The sequence below is a fragment of the Myotis daubentonii genome, chromosome 7, assembly GCF_963259705.1.
Source record: "Myotis daubentonii chromosome 7, mMyoDau2.1, whole genome shotgun sequence".
NCBI classification, from domain to species: Eukaryota; Metazoa; Chordata; class Mammalia; order Chiroptera; family Vespertilionidae; genus Myotis; species Myotis daubentonii.
In genome coordinates this window covers 31,390,834-31,412,535 of record NC_081846.1, presented here as the reverse complement: position 1 = coordinate 31,412,535, position 21,702 = coordinate 31,390,834, and the positions used below count along the sequence as shown (strand labels likewise).

Below are 21,702 nucleotides of genomic sequence, written 5' to 3'. Positions count from 1 at the left end.
TCCCCGAGTGCCAGGGCATCCAAAGAACTAATCTGAACAGGGACTGAGCAGCCTGAGTGCAGGGCCGAGGCAGTTCTCTGGGGCCCGTGAGGTGGGGCGGTGGTTTTAGATACGACTGCAGTCTTTGACACTCCTGCCCATCAGGAGGTGTAATTCCCCTCCCCGAGTGTGGACTGAACACAGGAGTCCAATTCTAAGGAAGAGAGCGCAGCAGAAATGGCACTGGGTTACTTCAGCGGCTGGGTTAGAAGGGGTGACACAGCTTCAATTGGTTCTCTCTGGGGACACTCATCCTGGAAACCCAGCCACCTGGAGTCCACATAGGTGTTCCAGTCAAGGGGTCTGCAGAGACCCCAGCCGACAGCCAACACCAGCCAGCAGATGTGTGCACGTGGTGAGGACGCCTTGGCCGTGGCTCCACCAGCTCCGTCTACACCCACGAGACATTCCAAGGGAGAACTGCCTAACTGAGGCCAGTTCCCAGACCACACAAGACGATAATAATAAAAAAGGATGTTGTTGTTTCATGCCTGAGGTGGTCTGCGAGGCAGCAACAGCAGTAGAAACAGTGGGGCAAAGGAACGTTTCCAGGCATTGCAGGGCAAGACCTGAGTGCCCAGCCCAATTGACGATTCCAGCTGTGATGTGAGAAAGCTGCACGGGAGCCGCCCAGCCAGGGCCGGGAACTGCACCAACACTGCAGGGAGCAGGCCTGAGGAGCTGGCATGGGCTGGAGGGGCTTGTCCTCGGACATAACTGTGCTGGGTGCACAGCCCCTTGACAAGCTCTAAGGCTGCAGCCTGGCCACCCTGGGACCATCCCATGGGGACCCCAGGAGGCCACATCTGTACCCTGCTCCTCGGTGCTCAGGCACAGGACTGTGGCTCCTCCATGAAAGGTAAGTGGGGTCTGTCCCCTCTGAGGCCTAAGAGGGGCAGCACACCTGGCAGAACCAGAATTCGGAACTGCTGGGCTGGGGATCTGCATGGTTGCCAAGCATAAAAAAAACAAACATCTAAACTCTTCTCATCTGAAGCCGCTAAAGCATCACTCACTTGTCAACTCCCTGGAAAGCAAAGAGCTAACTCATTGATCAATGTTTCCTTTCTTTGAAAACGTCAACTTTCTGAAGAGAAACAGGAAGAACACTGGCAGGAAGTTCTGAAATCCTCAGCTGTGAGGAGGGAAACGTGCTGCTCCATGTGGTAAGACTCCACCTGCTGGAACTGAGGATGATGCGCCTATCCTGACCCAAGGCCTGAAGCACATCACATACTTTCAGCACAAACATTTAAGCGGTTTCTATAACGTAGCATCGAAGACAAACTCAGGCAAAGAACCCAACTCTGGCCAATTTCATGATAGTCTTTCTCACCTTCCTGAAAAGCGAACAGTTCCAGTAAACATGACTAATCATGGGAAAACATCATTTCACGCTTAAAAATTAAGACTGGAATTCCTACCTTGAAGGTAAAAAATGGAAATGCTTTATAAGAATGGGTACTCCACATTGCTCTTAGACTAGTTCAAGGCGAAAGCTGAAAGATACTAAAACGATTCCTCCCCACCCTGCCAGGCTGTCTTCTAACTGCGCGGCTGCAGTTACACGGGCACAGCGCTTGGATTTGCTTCATTTCTCCAAGTCTTAGTTACCTGACATGCAAGACGAAGCTAAAAACACCAGCCTTCTTGAAAAGTGGGCCTCAAGGAATCTCAGATACAAATAATTGCAAAGCACTTCATAAATATTTAGACTTTTAAAAACCTCATTCTATTCTCCAAGTCTTTGGAATTCTCTCCATCTCACTACTTAAAACTTGAGTTGGCCAAGTTGTTATTTAAAACTTTTTAATCTACATGGCATGGTTTACCTTTGTGACTTTGTCCATTCTCCTTCTGGAATGAGAAAGCAGTTCAGGAAAACAGGCACTCAGGATGCAGTCCTCGGGGTACCCCACCTCAGCACGGTGGGGAGGATTCTCAGCACGGCGAAGGCCACTTCTTAATGCTGCTACAAACAGCTGAGATGGTGACTGGCTTCTCATCACTTGGGCGACTCGCTCTCAAATAAACCCTCTTCTCTCCATGTCAATTGGCTCCATGTGCATCCAAGTCATACACTATTTCAACAACCCCTACCTGGCCTCCTTACCCCCTTCAAAAGACCTTCCCCATTGCTACCAAAACGTTCTACTGAACGTGCAAATCTGAATTCAGACCCTTTAACTGTAACTTCAGTGCTAAAGCTCTATCCTAGGGAAATTGGGATTGGGGTGAAAACAGCACAGCCGGTGTTGCTCAGTGGTTGAGCGTTAATCTGTGAACCAGGAGGTCAATGGTTCCATTCTTGGTCAGGGCAAATCCCGGGGTTGTGGGCTCGATCCCCAAGGTGAGGCATGTGGGAGGCGGCCGATCAGTGATTCTCTCTCATCATTGATGTTTCTATTTCTCTCTCCCTCTCCTCTCCTCTCTGAAATCAATTTTTTTTAAAGTCCCAATTAGAATAACAAGTTATATGGTCACATAACCCATGTGCCAGGGCTTCAAGGCCTTAAAAATGGTTGAGCAATCGTCTACAAAGGGACAGTTATTACAAGGAGATCTTTTCCAAAAAGACAGACTTTTTTTTCCCTACTAACACAGCTTCTAGCACATGACATAAAAATAAGACCCTAGCCCTAGCTGGTTTTGCTCAGTGGATAGAGCGTCAGCCTGAGGACTGAAGGGTCCCGGGTTCGATTCTGGTCAGGGTACATGCCTGGGTTGTGGGCTCAATCCCCAGTAGGAGCTGTGCAGGAGGCAACCGATCAATGATTCTCATCATTGATGTTTCTGTCTCTCTCTCCCTCTCTGAAATCAATAAACATATATATATTGGTCCTGGTCAGGGCATGTGCAGGAGGCAACCAATCTATGCGTTTCTCTCACATCGATGTTTCTCTCTGTCTTTCCCTCTCTTCCACTCTCTAAGAAAAAAGACCCTACCCAGTCGCAGAGACCCAATGCCACAGAAGTCAACCCTTTATGGGCCTCGGCACACCCTCCCATCACTAATTCATTCACCCCATGCATGTGAAAGTGGTCTCATCAATTATCCCTGTTTGTGAGGCAGCCTAAGCCAGCAAGCCACTCTAACACCACGGCGGGCTCCACTGGCTTTGAAAGGATACATATAACATTAAAAGCTTTGGCGTGTTACTGGCTTTAAAAATTAAATCTAGAAACTTTTCCAACTTCAACTTCAATTCTGGACTCCAAGAATCCTGAAGAAAAAAAAAAGGAAAATAAAATAAAAGCTAGGTCACTAAATGCCAACAGCATCGTCAAGTTGTGGCCTTCAGGGTTAAATAAGCTAGATGTTTTGGCAATAGTGTGGTGCCTAAAACACAGGTTTTAGGACAACTGACCAATTCATTTACAACAGATTCAAGTACCCACAGCAGGAAGGAAAAACAGAGTTCTTTCATAAACAGGGGAAAAATAACCCTGTACATGATTTGAATATGTCATGTGATTTAAACACAAGCATGACAAGTAACCTTATTAGATTGATTACCCACAAGAATTCAGTACAGTTGAGGCATACATGGCCCTGGCAGGCACACACAATGACCATTGAGTTACCTAAGGCCTCCCGAAGAAAGGCACTCGCTTCCATAACCCTCATGTAGGTAAGGAGGAAAGACAGTACCTCATGCACTCCATCGTGTCAGGAGTTACGATATATTTTTAGTTTGATTTGTCCCTTAAAAATAAATTATTTCTCTCAAGTAATGCTCATTGAGAAGAAAAATCTAACTTTAGTGAAAGAAAAAGGTGACATAAGCAACAACCTTTCTCAGGGCAATTTTCCTCATAGTCTTTATATAAAAATACCACCCAAACTAACAAGTTCCACCAAAATGAAGCTGTATCACTGAAATTTCCTATCCACTGACCCGCGCTCCTGCCCGGCCCACAGACCTTCCGCCCTCCCCACTTGCTCTCCTCCAGCTCCGTAATCTCACCCAAGCCTCCTGCCCCACCCAATCAGTCATCCGGTGTGTTACCTTTCAAAAATTACTGCCAGATAAGCAGAAAAGTCTTGTATTTTAAAAAGATTTCATAATTCCCTGACGCAGCATAACTATTTATAATGTGTGTGTGTGTTATGGCTTAAAGTGTGTCCCAATCTCAGACTGGGGACGGGGTAGCTGCAGACGTAATTAGTTAGGATGAGGACATATTGGAGAGGGTGGGCTCCTAATCCAACATGAATGGTGTCCTTATAAGAAAAAGGAAATTGAAATGGTATAAATACAGATGTAACAGGAGAATAAAGGGAGAACCTGGCTATGCTGATGATCTGAAAAAAAAAAAAGGAAATTTCAGACAGACACAGAGAGAAGATGGCACGTAAGGACAGATCAGAGGCTGGAATTATGCTGCCATGAACCAAGCAACACTTGAACCTTCCGGAGCTGAAGAGGCAAGGAGAGACCTTCCCCTGGAGGCCTCGCAGGGAGTCCAGCCCTGCCGCAGACACCTGGACTTCAGACCTCTGGCCTCCTACACTGTGAGGCAGTCAGTCTCTGTTGTTTTAAGACACCTCGTCTGTGGTCCTCTGTGCGGGCAGCCGCAGGAAACTAACACAATGTTAGGCTCTCTGTGCTCAATCTACAGAAAAGAATCCCAGGAAAGGACTGCTATGTTGGCCAGCATAAACCAAGACATTAAAAACAAAACAAAACAAAACAAAACAAAACAAAACAGAACATCTGGGTGTCCCTAGACACACTGTAGTGAAATTACAGTCTTAAAGGCCAACGAAAAAGACAGATCACCTAAAAGTAGCAGCAATTAGACTGATGGCCAAATTCAAAATAGCAATAATGGGAGACGAAATGATACCTTCAATGTTCTAAAAGAACGTAACTGTAAACCTACTATTCTGAATTTTAGAATGCAGTCAAGACATTTGCAGACAAACAAGAACTGAAAGAAGGAGTCCACAACCAAGGGGGATTTTAAAGGAATGTTCTTAAGGTGGAGCAGAAAATGACCCCAGAAGGAAGGTCCTTAACCTTCCTTGAGGTAGCAAGCAAAATATGGGCAAAGGTAAGGGTAAAGCTATGCACACACTGATTGCATAAAATAGCAGAAAAGTCTAATTTGTGGGGTTAAACTAAATAACTAAAATATTTGACAATAATAGCACATAAATTGAAAAGGGGATGAATGAGGTTAACACATTCTCGGAACCTTGTAAGGTCAGAAAGAAAATAAAGACATTAACTTTAGATTTTATTATGCATACACACTAAAGTATCTATGATGACCATTACAAGAAAATATGTAGGGAGTAGCAAAAAGAAAAAGAAAAGGAATGAAACGACACCATGAATACTGAGGTCTCTCAATTCCTGACTGCCAGCTTCACCTCACCCTTACTTAGCTAAGCTGTAGCCATGCTGCTATGTCATAATTTTCACAAACTGAAGTCTTCACTGTGAGAAAATCTACCATCCTTGTCAAGTTTACCACCTTCTTAACCCTTCTATCTCAACCTTCTAGGAGAAGAAAGTGGTAAAACTAAATTTGGACTGACCAAAAACAAAACAAACAAGCACAGAATTCAATGTAGGCTACTTTACAACAAGCCTGCTTTGGTCAATCAGTCAGCCTCTGGTTTAGCAGCTACTACTAAAGAGGGAGAAAGTTGTTTTACTGAATCATAACAGAATAGGAAACTGAAATGCACTGGGTTCAGGAGAATTGCATCCAATGGCAGAGGAGTAAGCTCCATATAGATTCTTTTTATTTTTTTAAATATATTTTTATTGATTTCAGAGAGGAAGGGAGAGAGAGATAGAAACATCAATGATGAGAGAGAATGATTGGCTGCCCTTGCATGACCCCTACTGGGGATTGAGCCCACAACCTGGGTATGTGCCCTTGACTGGAATCGAGCCTGGGATTTCAGTCCACAGGCTGATGCTCCATCCACTGAGCCAAACCAGCTAGGGCTCCATATAGATTCTTGGAAACAGTATAAGATCTTTAGATAAAGCAATCTACATCAAAAGAGTTCAGGCTCAAAATACATTTCAATAAACTTCTGTGGGACATATTCATTTTAGTAAGTCAACAAAAATTACTGTAATAGGTAAATCTTATTAAATAAATATTATGCTGAAATTTTAACTAAAATAAAGTATAACAATTAAAAGATCACCCTCCACCCTGCCCCCACGCATTGCCCCGCCTCTGCCTCACAGGCCCTGCCCTCCGGCCCACCCCATGCCTGGCCCCGCCCCACCAAAAATTCAAAGAGCAATAGGCAGGCCCTGGCCAGGTAGCTCAGTTGGTTATAGTGCCGTCCGACATGCTCCAAGGTTGTGGGTTCAGTCCTGGATCAGGGCACATAAAAAAACAACCAATGAATGCACAAGTAAGTGGAACAACATATCTTTCTCTCTCTCTCTGTCTATCAATCAATAAAAAAAAATGTTTTAAAGACCTATAGGTAAGCCCTAGCCAGTTTGGCTCAGTGGATAGAGCGTTGGCCTGCAGACTGAAGGGTCCCAGGTTCGATTCCGGTGAAGGGCACATGCCCAGGTTGCTGGCTCAATCCCCAGTAGGGTGTGTGCAGGAGGCAGCCAATCAATGATTCTCTCTCATCATTGATGTTTCTATCTCTCTCTCCCTCTTCCTTCCTCTCTGAAATCAATAAAAATATATTTTATAAAAAAATGCCTAGCCCTGACTGGTTTGGCTCAGTGGATAGAGCGTTGGCCTGCGGACTGAAGGGTCCCAGGTTCGATTCCCGTCAAGGGCATGTACCTTGGTTGCGGGCACATCCCCAGTAGGGGGTGTGTAGGAGGCAGCTGATCGATGTTTCTCTCTCTCATCTATGTTTCTAACTCTCTATTCCTCTCCCTTCCTCTCTGTAAAAAATCAATAAAATATATATATTTTTAAAATGCCTATAGGTAAATAGTCTGATGGAAATAATAGTACAAATCAGGTAACCAAATATACACCAAATAAGTGAGAATTTTAATACAAATTAAAATACATAACCAAGCACTGGCCGAGTAGCTCAGTTCATTTCAGTGTCATCCCAAAACGCCAAGGTTGCAAGTTTGATTCCTGGTCAGGGCACATACAAGACGCAACCAATGAATGCATAAATACATGGAACAACAAACTGATGTTTCCCTCTCTCTCTCTCTGCTCTCTAAAATCAATTAAAAAAATATATATGACCAGCAATTATGTAAAGTACTCTAGGTCTTTTCCAGGCTACTGTCAATGTAATTGAATTATCCATCCAATACTGAAAAAGTATACACAGAATGATTTAAGAGATTAGTATATTAAAAATATTTATGTTGGTCTGTATTAACAAGTTGTGGTGCAACCAAAAAAAATCACACTTTATGGCACAAGAAAGTTTGTTAAAGCAAATTATCTGAGTGTTCTTAAACTGCAGCATAAGCAAACACGAGCTTTTACAGCATCTTTCAGAAGCCACCAGCGTGAACAAGGTGAAGCCACATGCTGCCAGGACTGACGGGCTCAGAGCCTGTCACTTACCTGGAAGAGCTCTTTAAAGGACGGGTGCACCATAGGGTTTGGAACAAACGGCAGCGCATAGAAAGGGAGGAACTCTGTGGTCTGGCTCAGAGCTGCCCCTTTGCTCTCCAGGTAGGTTTTGAAATAAGAAATCCTTTCATCCAGTTCCTCTTTGTCCTACGAGGAAGGGAAGATGCTTGCTTGAGGTCCCTGCTTGACGCCAGCCCGCCCGGCCCACCGTCCACCCCAGCCTCTCTCTCCAGCCTCGGCGCTGGCAGCCTCCCCAGCCGGCCTGGCAAGTGCACTGTCTCCAGTCATTGTGACAGTGCCCGCAATTTCACCCCTTCATGAAACTGTCAGGAATATCAGAGAACAGACACATGTTCAATATACGGCCTTTTACTTGATTACCATTTTCTCACATCCTTATGATGCATCATAAACATCATTTCAATGGCAGGACAAAACCTCATCTTGTGGGTCTGTCATGATTGAACCAATTCCCCATTATTAGATATATACACAGTTTCCACATTTCTGAGATCATAAATATTTGTGTGCATTTCCATGATTCCCTTAGGAGAGAATCAGGGCAGGTCTTTTGAAAAGACCTTTTGAAAAGGTGAATAGTTTTTTGAAACAAGTTTCCACATCTCACTCCTTTCCTTCGTTAAGGTAACTGAGCACTGACCTTGCCTGCTTCACTAATTCCACACGAAATCCAAGGCAGGTCCTTCGCAGGGTTTCCATCTCCTCCTGCGCCTCCAGCCTTGAATTTGGCACCCTGGCCTCACCAGTTACTCCCCTCACAGCCTGTTCTAATCAAAGCATCTCACTGCACCTATCATGTTTATTTATTTTTTTAATCTTATATCAATGGGAAAATTAGAAAACAGAAATAAATACAAAGAAAATGAGAATCTCCCATGATGGTACCCACATGAGTGCTATGAGTAGCCTTCCAAGAATGGCCACTACAATGTTTGGTAGGGCTGCTCCCTCCATCACTGACCCCTCCTTTGGCCCCTGACAGTTTAATAATTTAACACAGGTCCTCGGGGCGGCAGGTGGTGCCTGGAGAAGCCACTAACCAAGTGCACGTGGTCACACGTCAGCGCGGCCCTGCTCCCTATCACTGGCTCTGCACTGGGAAGCTCACCGCCACGGCAGCCTAAAAGCCCTCTCCTCTCTGCAGGTCTCCAGCCCGCCCTCCCCTGGGAAAGACTTCGGGAGCTAAACTCAACTTATCACTCAACGAACGGACTCGCACAAACAGGCATACCATTTTTCTACTGTTAATGCTTAAACTTCTCTTCGAATATATATATGGTCTAATATGTGGTCTACATATGTGTTCTTAGACATACATGCATGTTTGCTGACTTTTCAAAAACTTGAGGCATTCAGGAGAACAATGCAGCTTTCATTACAGAAGCTGTTAACTCTCTATGTAAATTAGAAAATAGACTGCTGCCCTGGCCGGTGTGCCGCTCAGCAGTTAGAGCGTGGGCCCATGCACCGAAGGGTCATGGGTTTGATTTCTGATCAAGGACACATACCTAGGCTGCAGGTTCAATCCCCAGCCCGGGTTGGGGTGCGTATGGGAAGCAACCATCCATGTGTCTCTCTCACGTAAATGTGTGTCTCTCTGTCTCTCTCCCTCTCCCTCCCTCCCTCCCACCCACTTGCTCTAAAAAATAAAATAAAATAAAAAATCAATGGAAAAAATCCTCTAGTGAGGATTAACAAAAAAAAAAAAAAGAAAAAAGAAGAAGAAACTGCTGGGAATGAGGTAGAAAATTATTCATCAGGACACAAGACACCTACCCCTCAGCACTAAGAGAAAGTGGCCATAAAACTAAATTAATGCTCATTAGGAAACATAACAGCTATCATTCTCCCTTAATACACTATTCGGACCAAACGCATCACAAGGGGAACGTACAGGTCTCCGCACGGAGCGTTTCAGAAGATAGATGGCAAAATGGATGTGAAGGTAGAATTCCAACCTCTGGGCAAAGGAGTCACCATCTCGGATGGAGCTGGGAATGTGCTCTTCCCACAAATCGAAGAACACCTTCTGGGCTCCGTTGTCAAATGCAGCAATGAGGTCCTTCTGTGGAGAAGACATCAGACGGGAGCCCAAGCATAGGGTGTCCTTTCTCCCGACACCCAAATTCTCACAGCCCTCCCAATGCCTCAGAGACCCCGGACTCCAGGTTTCAGTGTGAGGAAAGCAAGTCTCCTTTTCAAAGGTAAGGGGCAGAAAACTGAGACCCAGGGCTCCAAGCTCCGTAGCTGAGATTCCTGCAGACCAACCCTGGTTTCCCACCCCTCTGCAGTATCCAATCCGGGCTTTATAAGAACCCGAAGTGACATTTAAGGCCTGAGATGGAAGGATTCAGGCAGAGGCTAAAGACTTGTGGCCAAGAACTCACAGGCACATAAATACAGCAAAGTTGCCCAACAGATGAACAGAGGCCAGACTGAGGGCCCAGGCAGGCCTCAGCGCAACAATCCTCCTGCATCCGGAGCTTGCCGGCAGCAGTGCCAAGTCCCCGGGCGCAGGAGCTCACACGCTCACCCCGTCGAACCCAGGCCTGGAGGTGGCACTGCTATTTGCCCTGTTGAAGCATGTGGCGCAGTGGGAAGCAGTCACCCACATAGAGACTGGGCACTCCAGGTACAGACTCAGGCTGGAGATGGAGGAAGGAGCCAGGCCGATCCCATTCCAACCTCAGAGCTCGAGCCTGACTATGCAGGGCACCGACAGCTTCCCAACTCACCACCCAAGGAGAAAGGAGGTGGCGATTAGCACGTCACCGGCCTCACAAGAGGAATGATCACAAATGCCTGCTGCACAGGCTTTCGGAGTCAGGTACACGGCAGAAGCGAAAGACCTTCCCAACAGTCCCAGTCAGTGTGGCAGCAGCTCAGTGGCCAGGTGCCTGAGCCCCACTGGAGCTCCCCGGGCCCCTTCGACGATGCCCCGCGCCAGGCCATGGGAGTCAGGGACCAGGATCAGACAGGCAGTAGGCAGTGGCTGTGGCCTAACTTCCAGCTACTCAGTGGGCCTCTCAAAACAAGTCTCAAAATTTTCTTGGAAGTGGGTGCATTGAGACCAATAAATTAATTGAAATAATAAAATCATGCAAAGCTGAAATATGCTGCTCAGGAAGCAGTATCTTCTCGTCACTGGGTGTAGTCAAGGTGAACTTACCTAGAATGCTATGAATGGTAAGGAGGCATCAAATAATGGCTGAAACAAGGGACTTTACGGTTCTTTCTACCCCTCAGGTCTGCCCTTCGCAACCCACTCGTATTCACAGAGCGGCTCCGGCCTTCCTGGACAGGAAGCTGTCCTGTCCGTGTGCCCTGCTCCCTCCTCCAGCCTCCCCAGGCTAGAGCGCCAGCACTGTGAGGGCAAGGGTTTGGTTTTGTTTTCTTCACCAGTGTCCCTGGCACCTGGAATTAACAACCTCAGACTCCTCAGGATGGGCATCGCATCTGTCTCAGTTTCTAAGCATTGCAAGGTTTCCTCTTTTACTCTTCCCAAGAAATATATGTGAAAGATCTTGTGTCACCACCCACTTCTCAGGAAGGGTACAGAGATGTGGAGATGACACTACTAATTCATCCCTAACACCTGAGAAGTCTGAAAGCCACTCTGACCAGGTCCCCTGAAGAGATTCCAACATCCTCAAACCGTAGCATTCTTTACAAGTTGGGAGCATTTTGATTATCAACAGAAATTTTAAAAAAGTAAAATGTTACCTGGATTATCGATGATTTGGAGTCCCTTAAAGAGCTACCTGCTGTTTTGGGTAATGCTTTTCCCTTCGTTTTGCATTCTTTTGAAAATGTTTTCAAGGTGTCTTCAAATTCAGCAAAATCTAAATACTATAAAGAGAGACCACAAACGTACATATAATTCTCTGTTTTAACATCAACAAAGTAACTGCCTTTGACGTCACTGTACCAGTTCAATACTGTCACCAATTTCTAATGGGGTTAAGGGACTGTCATTTTTGGGAGAATCTGGGATCCAGCTTAGAATTTACTTATCCATACATACACTAAAAGCCTACAAAGACAGTGACATAGAAAATGCTTCTTTACAGAAAATAAGTTGGCTTTCAGGAGGAAAATGTGAGCTCCATGATTCATTGTAATGATTAATAGGAAATAAACCATGTTTGCAGCAGTCGGAAAAAGAAGTGATGGGCAGACAGCCTGATGGCTCTGGGTCAGGTAGGTCTCTGGGAATTTGTTACTTGAAACAGAGGGATGAGAAATAATGCCCGTCCCTAAGAGAAGCCACGAGAAGATGGGCCGTGCCATCAGTGGCCTTCGAGCAGAGCACTGCTGACCCTGACGCCCCATCCCTGCATTCCGCACCACGGCCCACTGCTGCTCGTGACCCTCCGCCCGCCTCCCTTTGTCAGTCACACCTTTCTGTTTCTACCTCTCCTAACTGTGACCATTTCCCCAGGCCTGTCCCCAACCCTCTGCTGTGTGAAGAATTTATTCATGCATCGATACCTAAAGAACCTTAAGTTTTCTGTTCTTAAAAAGCTCAAATGGCCAAAACCGGTTTGGCTCAGTGGATAGAGCGTCGGCCTGCGGACTGAGGGGTCCCAGGTTCGATTCCGGTCAAGGGCATGTACCTGGGTTGCGGGCACATCCCCAGTGGGAGATGTGCAGGAGGCAGCTGATCAATGTTTCTAACTCTCTATCTCTCTCCCTTCCTCTCTGCAAAAAATCAATAAAATATATTTAAAAAAAAAAAAAAAAAAGCTCAAATGAAGGATGACTTCTCAAGCTGATTTGAGTATAGACAGTTTGTGCCCTGCTGCTTCTTTCTCTTTCAGACGTGCATGCATTTAGATAGCTGCCGTTCACATATATGACTTCGCGGGCTCTGAATTTTTTATGTTGAAATAGTTTTATTATTAAAGTATCTACAGATACTGAAAAAAAAAAAAAAGAATTTATTCATAGTCATGCCAACAAATCCCAAAGCTGCATCTCTAGGTGGACACCTCGTCCTTGCTCCACTGCCGCACCTCTCGGTGCCTAGTGGGCAGTTGGATCACACAGTAAAGCAGCAGCGACTGTTTCTTTAGCAGCAACTATGTGGCAGCCCCACATGAAACGCAGCAGAGAACACCAGAAAGCACAAGGCGTGGGTCCCACCTTCCAAAGCCTTCAGCGTGGGACACCGAAACGTCCATCAATAGGCATCAGGGAAGGAGTTACACTGCAGCCACTCAATGAAATGCTCTACAGCATTAAGAAATGTGTGGACCGCCGAAACCGGTCTGGCTCAGCGGATAGAGCGTCGGCCTGCGGACTGAAGGGTCCAGGGTTCGATTCCGGTCAGGGGCATGTACCTTGGTTGCGGGCACATCCCCTGTGGGAGGTGTGCAGGAGGCAGCTGATCGATGTTTCTAACTCTCTATCCCTCTCCCTTCCTCTCTGTAAAAAAATTAAAATATATTAAAAAAAAAAAAAAGAAATGTGAGGACCACAGGGAGATAGATGTTCAGGCTATGTGACTGTTTTTTTTGTGTGTGTTTTTTTTTCTGGGTATATACCTTTATCATTTTATTTTTTATTTATTTTTTTTATTGCTTAAAGTATTACAAAGGGTATTACATATGTGTCCTTTTTTTTCCCCCCGCCCTGACAGTCCCCTAGCCTCCCCTATCCCCCAGGGTCTTATGTCTATTAGGCTATGTGACTGTTAACCGACAAATGACAAGCTACATGAACAATGTGTGTGGGACCATCCCATTTTGTGAAACAAATTACAGGCATGTGAATATATTTTGAATATTCATAGGAAGGAGTCTGGGAAGATAATACTCTAAATCATTAGCCATGGTCACTGCAGAAGCGGAGAGAGAAAATTCAATGTTTATACTTTCAGGCTGTTTGAATCTGTTACCATAACTATGTGTTGCTTTTATAATTTTCTTTAAAAGATTTCTAGAAAGCAGCTTTAAGATTTCAGTTTAGTTAGTTATGAAAACGAAGTGGAAACACAGGGAAAATGTTGTCATGGAAAATAGATAACTGGGATGTAATGACAGAAGAGACAGGGCAAGGCACTAGAGAACCTGCGCGTTGTAAATGCAGCTTTACAAGTTTCACGGGCTTTTTCTGTAGTATAACATACCTACCTCTTTCACTAGTCCAAGTAATTCGGATTCATGAGCCAGGATATCCCCCATATTGAAAGGTTACTGTTAATTCTCACAGCAAAAATCTCTACAAGGCAAAAATATTAAACAAAGGCTTTCATTCTAGCCGTCTGTGAAATCACAGAAAGGTGGCTGTGGTGTGCAGGATAATGGTCCCCAAGACGTCCACGTCTTTATCCCAGGACGCTGCCAATCTGTCATATCACCAGGCAAGGGGGATTAAGGCTTCCGATGACACTACGGTTGCCAAACATGACCTTAAAATAGGGAGAGTATCCCTGGCCAGGTGGCTTAGCTGGTTGGTGCACTGTCCATACACCAAAAGGTTGCAGTTTCTATTCCTAGTCAGGGCACATACCTAGGTGGCAGGTTTGATCCCTCAGGGTATCAACGGGAGGCAACTGATCACTGTTTCTCACATCAATGTCTCAATCTCTCTCTCTCTCTCTCTCTCTCTCTCTAATCAATAAAAATATATCCAAACCTAACCGGTTTGGTTCAGTGGATAGAGCGTCGGCCTGCGGACTGAAGGGTCCCAGGTTCAATTCCGGTCAAGGGCATGTACCATGGTTGCGGGCACATCCCCAGTAGGGGAAGTGCAAGAGACAGCTGATCAATGTTTCTAACTCTCTATCCCTCTCCCTTCCCGCTGTAAAAAAAAAAATCAATAAAATATATTTAAAAAAAAAAAAAATATATATATATATATATATATATCTCCCCTCAGGTGAAAACTTAAAAAATTATTTTAAAAAAACAGAAAGAGTAGCTTCTTTCCCTTGTAAGCACAGGGATCCTTACAAGGGAAAGAGGGAAGCAAGAGGGTCAGTGCCAAAGACCCAACCAGCCATTTGCCGGCCTTATAAGTGGAGGAGGGGCCAGGAGCCACGGAATGCAGGAAGCTTCTAGAGGAAGCTGGAAAAGGCAAGGAAGAGATTCTCCCCTGGAGTATCCAGAAGGGAACAAGCCCTACAAACATCTTGATTTTAGTCCAGTGAGACCCATTTCAGACTCCTGACCTCCAGAATGGTAAGATAATAAACCTGTGTTGTTTGAAGCCATTACGTTTATGGTAATTTATTACAGCAGCACTAGGAAATGGGATAGCTAAAGTCAAAAGTAATTTCTTTCTTCTATGTAATGAGTAATAGTAATTCTTTCTACACTTAAAATGAATGTGGACAAGGACTAGAGGATGGTGTAAATGAGAAAGTCAAAGACTGCTGGTGAGACTGTGGAAGATTATTTTTCTTAGAGTTTTCTAATGTGCTAAAATGTGGTATGCAATTCAAATAGTCAAGACCACAAAGTGTATTTAGAACAGAATAGAATTTAATGATAAGGTCAATTTATCTACTTTAAGGAAGGAATTAGAATTTGATGTAAATGAACCCAGTCACTATTCCTACCTCTGCTCCCAAGTGAAAATATTAAACATTGACAAAAAGTCTGCACAATTTTCAGTTTTCTCCAACTTCCGTGTCTGAGTTAGGTTAATCAGAGTGAGGTTTTCCCAGAAGACCGGAAAGCAAAAACAAGCATAACAGCGATGGAGCATTGAAGCTAAAAAGGGGAGGGAGGTACATAAGGGAGTTGTAAGCCAGACAAAAAGTAATGGGACCAAAGACCTGCTTAAGAGGCACTTAAAGTGAGCTTTAAAGAGAGACGGTGGTGGTCAGAGAGGGGGATGGGTGCTTGAAATAAAAATTTTGGAGGTGGTGCATGACCACACCGTGGGTAGATGAGGATGATGGAGGGAAAGATGCCTTGTGTGGCCAGGATGTTGAAATAAAAATGAGGTTGAGGTCTGGCCAGTGTGGCTTAGTTGGGTGAGCATCATCCCAAGCATTGAAAGGTTGCCAGTTTGATTCCTGGTCAGAGCTTGATCCCTGGTAGGAGAGGCAAGGCAGCCTATTGACATTTTGCTCTCACATCAATCTCTCTCTCTCTCTCTCTCTCTCTCTCTCTCTCTCTCTCTCTCTCTCTCATAAGTAAACGAATGAATAAGTAGAATGAGGACAAGGAGGTGGAGAAACAGTGAGTGAGGAGCTACCATCTTCAAGGAAAACAACTGTGCCTCTGATAGGTGACTGCCTCCAGGTGGGGGCAAAGTGGTAAAGCCCATGGCATATACTTCAGAGGACAGGGGTGGTGATCTGGAAGTAGCGCTGAGGAGCAGAAAGAACCTGAGCCGCACCTGCCGCCTCCAGGCCTGCCAGATTCATAAGGTGTGAGGAGAGAGACAGCCCCTGTTTGAGGACCATCCACCCCACCCCTCCAGCCTTTCTCTGGACCTGTCCTTTTCCCAACTCCCTTCTACCATTGGCCCATGTTAGGCCCGGCCAATAGTGAACTCCCAGTCACTGTCCCATACAGCATGCTCTTTCTAAGCCCTCTGATTGATGAACTCGCCCCACCTCATAGGCAAACTCAGCTCATCACACTAACTGCATCCAGACTTGACCTCCGTTAGGAAGTCTTCCATGAGCCCCTCCCCTTCCTTCCCCATCAAGGCTCTCTCCTCTGGGGTGCCTCTGTACCCTCCATCTATTTCTACTGTTATACTCATCACCCTGCTTACCAAGGCAGGAAGCTGTATTTAATTTCTGTATCTGCAGAACCTAGCAGAGTGCCTCATCGGCAGCATAGGCCCCCAAGGTGTGTGACGAATAGATGAAGCCCAAGCAGAGGGAACAGCATTTCTGAAGTTCCCAGAACAAGAAAACTTTGTTATTTTTTGAGAATTCAAGTTCCTTCCTCCCTCAGGGCCTTTGCACATATTGTTCTCCTTGCCTGCTAACACTTGCCCCATCTCCTGCTTCACCTGGCAAACCCCTCTACTTAATAAATACTTAATAAGCAATTTGTGATCATCATTCAAATAGGATTCTGTTGTGATTTTCTATCAGTGAAGGTGAGCCACTCACTATTGGGTATTCTCTTACTCTGACATCCTTAGAAATTACAGAATTTTCCTCTAAACCTGTCTATCACAATAGGTTCATTTATTGAGGATTTAATGTATGCCAGACAATGTGCAAAAAAAAAAAGTGTTACATTTAATTTTCACAATACACCTGACAGGGCAATATGACTTACATTCTCCTTTTGCAGGTGAGGCAACAGAAACTCAGGGAGGCTGTGGTGCTCCCAGTAACTCAGCTAGCAAGTGGGAAAATGGGAATTTAAATCCAGACCAACATTAACCACTGCACATTAATATCCAAAGTTTGCACCACCTGAATCCGAATCACCTGGGATGCTTGTGCGAATGGAGGTTCCTAGAACCACCCTGATCTCACTGAACATCATGGCAGGCACGACGCCCCAAACTGTCTTAAACAAGCTCTCCGGATGATCTTTATGCACATGCAAGCTTGAGAACCACTGCTCTGCTTCATGCAGAAACTGGAGAAAACTTCTTCACTTTTGAGGGCTGCAGTGGCAGCTTCTGAATTCCTATATAATAAACTGGGTTTGTGACTAAGGGTAAGACTGTGGGATGTGTCTGGAAGAAGAATTTGCACAGTAAGCATCCTGTTTTTGCTTAGAGTGAAGGAAATCTGGACTTCACGGGGTGCCTGGGAACGGTGGTTAGCTGATGGAGATAACGGAGGGGGTGAATCTAGAAGTCCCAGGCCACCCGCTCGCACCGCCACTACGATCTGAAGGGACCCCCGCCAAGGGCGGCCCCACCGCAGCCACGATCGGGGACTACTGGCGGGAAGCAGCTGGGCCTGTCCTCGGCCCACGCCGCGGGGAGAGCCCCGGACCGCAGAGAGGAGCGGAGGCAGCTACAGCGGCTGCCGAGCTGGCACGTCGGGAGTTCTCTCTGGGGCGAGGGCTCAGCACAACCGCGGCCCTCGGGTCCCACCGCTGCTCCTCCCTCCCGGGGCGGCGGGCTCGGGGGTGGCCCGGCCCCACCGGGGTCGTGCTTACCTGGGGCTCTGCCGCGGGCACCCGCACCCGCCCCGCCGGGCCGCCAACTCTCCAGCCGTCGCCCCGGCAACCGCCGCCGCCTGCTCAGCGTCACGTGGGGAGACGCAGCCAATCACGGGCGCGGCGGGCGCGGCGCACACTGGGAGGAAAGGCGGCAGCTTTGGGAATGCCGGAGGCGGCTTTCCTGGGGCGGAAGTGAAGCGAAGTTGCCGCTGGGGCTCGCGGGCCGCGTGTCGGTGTCTCGGGTCCGGCCCTCCACCACGGCCGTTCGTTCACCTCCCGCAGGGGGCCCGGGCTCGGTTCCCAGCTCTGGGGATGAGCCCGAACACGCTCAGGCTCTACCCTCAGGAGCTGGTTGTGTCACCGGGAAAACGGAACCCGCAAGAGAAGATCCGCTGTCAGTGTTCGCGGAAAAAGATGGGATTCGTGATTTTCATTTTACTGGAGTGACCCGGGACCGCCTTAGGACATGTCGCCCGAGATCTGCTTAAAGCTCCAGGCACGAGGGGTCCACTCCACTTCAGCAGGTTCCAGGGATTTTTGGAGAAACTTTCCCCACCCTCCCTACACACACACACACACACACACACACACACACACACACACACACACACACACACGAAATTTGTTTTTTAGAAATAAAACTGGAGCCCTGGCCGGGTGGCTCAGTTGGTTGGAGTATTGTCCTGTACACCAGAAGGTTGCAGGTTCGATGGTCGTGTAAGAGACGCAACCAATCCAGGTTTCTTTCTGACATCGGTGTTTCTTTCTCCCCCGCCCCTCTAAAATCAATAAACATATCTTCTGGGGCGGATATATATATAACTGGAATGCAAATCCTCCTTGTAATGGTGCTCTTGAACTGAAGTTGCCCAGCCCTGGCTGGAGGCTGGGAGGTGGCTAGAGATGGAGAAATCCTTCTCTTCCAGACATTGAGCTGTATGGTGGGAGCCTCTGTCTTCCCATCTCCATGCATCCAAGAGGGTGAGGCGGGGAGAGGGCATGTGAAGGCAGGGGAGCCTGCCTTTGGAGAAGCCCTGAGATAGTCTGTGGCCACCATCTGCCCAGCCACCAGTCCCCCCAGCCCCCACTTCCCTGTGCTCTTTTGAGATTGTCTTTAAAGAAAAACTGTATTTAGCAGGAAATGACATCCTCTCCAGGTAACATGTATTGAAAATAATCTTTCTGTTCATAGTAATAAAAATTAAATTGATTGTCAACTCATTATGTGGCTGGGATTGTCAGAAAAAATACAGGACACCCAGTTAAATTTTAATTTCAAATACGTTTTTAGTATAAATATATCCCAAATATGACCTTGTTATTATTATTATTGCCTATACAGGACATTATATTAGTGAGATATGGTGACTCTGTGTGTGCCAAGCATTATGATAAGTGAATTACACAGATAAATTTTTTAAATTGATTTGAGAGAGAGAGAAAAAACACATCCATTTATTGTTCCACTTATGCATTCATTGGTTGATTATGCCCTGACCCAGGGATCAACTTGCAACTTTGGTGTATCCAGATGATGCTCTAACCAACTGAGCTACCCGGCCAGGACAGATTATTTTAATTCTCACACCACATCCATATATAATGTGGATAATGTTTTCACAGTTTCACAGATTAGGCGTTGTACTTTACCAGAGCCCTGTGCTCGTGATAAACCATAATGGTTAAAAAAAACTCCCTCCACCCCTTTTTGTTCTGGGAAGCGGTTTACCAAAAAGAACTACCTTCCCTTATGTGACTTGGATGAGGCTCACTGCCCATGGAGTGTAAGACTTAACCTATTTAACCTGGTGTGAGTACGAAGAATACTTTTGTCACAAAAGCAAAACAGCTTAGGACTGAAGCTTCACCTGGCACTACCCAGGGTGGCTCTGCTCTGTATGTTCCATGAGTTCCGAGCAGTACACTGAACCCGCTGCCTAATCTTCCCAATTCTTAAGACTTGCCAAGCATCCCATTGGCCCTAAATGGGTTGTTCTTGTTTGACCACTCCAGTTTTCCCAAGCTGCCAGAGGGCCCAAGATGACTTTCTATTTAGTTTAATTATGAAAATTTCGAACACAGGCAAAAGTAGAATCATTTAATGAATCCACATAAATCCATCTCTCAAATTCTAGAATTATCAAGATATTGCTGCTGAGGAAAACTTGATACCAAATTCAATCTTGGAATATGCAGAACACTTCGGGGGAACTAACCAGCCTTGCACTGGACATCAAAGCAACGGACTGAGCTCTGCATTCAAGAAAGGACACAGCTGAGTCTTCTGCAGCCCACTGCCCACGGTGGGCCCCTGCCCTTGAACTCCTTAGGGGTTGGAAGCCAAGCCATGCATCCCTGTAGCATGCTACACAGCTCTTGAATGAAGTCATCTTTGCAGCTGTAGTAGGCAACTAAATGCCTGGCAGCTGAGACAAAAGCAGACGAAGAGGGTACAAATCTCCAGCGAGCGGGGAGCTGGTAAACAGTAACCCCTGAGTTGGATGAGGGGGTGAAGCCCTCAGAGGCTGACCTGCTCCAACAAACCTGGCAGCCAGCTGGACTGAACTTGTCTTGGAGCTCCTGCAGGGGGCGCCCAGGCCAAGAACATGTCTGGGAGCAAGCGCAGGATCTGGATTTGATCAGCAGGTTGAACAAACAGCCGACTGAAATACAAGGCACCAAGCTGAAAAAGGAGCTACTGCAAGACACTGCTTAGGGAAAGAAAAAAAAAATTCCTTCCAGGAAAGTTGTGTTTTGCCCAAAACTCATGATGTGTGGGGGCTGCCAACCCACCTTTCTTCCTGGCCCAGAGTCTACAATAGAGGTGGAGGAAGTGGGTGTTGGTGTGTCTCACAGGCTGCTTGATTTCTTGGAAGGAGAGCACACCTTGCTGGAATACAACCCTCAAGGGAGCCGTCAGGGAGCAGGAACACAGGGAGGCCTGAAAGGGGGGAGGCCAGATTTCCACCTGGGCCATGAGTGCTGTCCTTTGCCTTGTCCCAGAGAAGTGAGTCACATCACAGCCCCCAGTAGTTCTGGGGTCTGGAGGAGGTTGACAAAAAAGACCCAGGCCTTAAAATGCACTTCCCAGGGAACCATCTGGATCCAAGATCGTCTCAAGGGAAGTACACTTCTGCTGGGCTCTCATCAGGGGTGTTCCCAGTTACAGACACTTCAGATTTTTTGAGGAATATCACTAGTTTCCAAACAAGTGTAAAACACACATTGTGGGGCACGCGAGGTGAGCAAAGAGGATGGATGGCACGTTGGCCTGAACTGGAAGAGCAGATGCTAAAGTGACTGAATTTGGGTGGTTTCCTGATAGGTCTGCACACCTGGAGGACCAGCTAACATGGTACACACACAACATCCTGAGTTATGTGGCTGTCCCTGTCTTTCGCAGGGAATGTTTCAGGTGAGATTTCCGGAGCCACTAACCATGCACGCCCTGGCCTCCTTGTCCCGCCGAAGAGCCAGTCCTACCTACTTGCCCCAGACCAACGTCACATGATCATTTACTGTGTTCGTGGTGAAGCCTATGATGTGAGAGAGGGTGTGGGACAAAGTGATAACTTGGTTACCAAATAGATATCGGATTAATCGTAACAATAAAACGAGTACTTCGTGCTGATAAAAAGTGCACATAGTTCCGTTAAAGCTCCCTCTTTACCCTTCTCCCCGCCAGTAATGCAAGGCCCAGGGGCTCCGCTGCACCTGGGACCAAAGCTAAGATGTAGAGCTCCGTTCACCCCTGGGTGAAGCCTTTCACTACAGGACACACGAAACCCAAAGTGAAACTATGGGCGGTGAGGAGAGGATTCGGCAGGTCGCTGAGCCTTTCCTAGTGTGTCCGCAGCGGCCGCAGAGTCACCTGGGGCCTTAGACCTGCCCGTTCTCAGACCTGCGCAAGCATTAAGTCTGGAGGTGCGGGCAGCCTCCTGGGCGGTTGGGGTGGGCGCTCCAAGTGTGGGGCCCGCTGGACGGAAGGTCTGGGGAG

The 21,702-nt window shown here is 46.6% G+C and overlaps 1 protein-coding gene across 3 annotated transcripts in view; it reads right to left on the bottom strand.

The window, feature by feature from the left end:
• The window catches only part of ARMC9 (armadillo repeat containing 9), a 103,736-nt gene extending 85,903 nt beyond the window's left edge, over positions 1 to 17,833 (bottom strand). For 2 of the 3 annotated variants that reach the window (XM_059703506.1, XM_059703508.1), the window contains exons 1-7: positions 17,703 to 17,833; positions 13,743 to 13,830; positions 11,332 to 11,457; positions 9,503 to 9,673; positions 7,579 to 7,734; positions 3,171 to 3,263; positions 1,872 to 1,896 (exon numbers count right to left, since the gene is read on the bottom strand). In XM_059703506.1, coding sequence (XP_059559489.1) covers positions 1,872 to 1,896; positions 3,171 to 3,263; positions 7,579 to 7,734; positions 9,503 to 9,673; positions 11,332 to 11,457; positions 13,743 to 13,793 — 622 coding nt within the window. In that variant the 5' untranslated portion in view covers positions 13,794 to 13,830; positions 17,703 to 17,833. The remainder of the gene's footprint in view (positions 1 to 1,871; positions 1,897 to 3,170; positions 3,264 to 7,578; positions 7,735 to 9,502; positions 9,674 to 11,331; positions 11,458 to 13,742; positions 13,831 to 17,702) is intronic. The other variant, XM_059703507.1, reaches the window with a different exon arrangement.
• Positions 17,834 to 21,702: the final 3,869 nt, after the last annotated feature.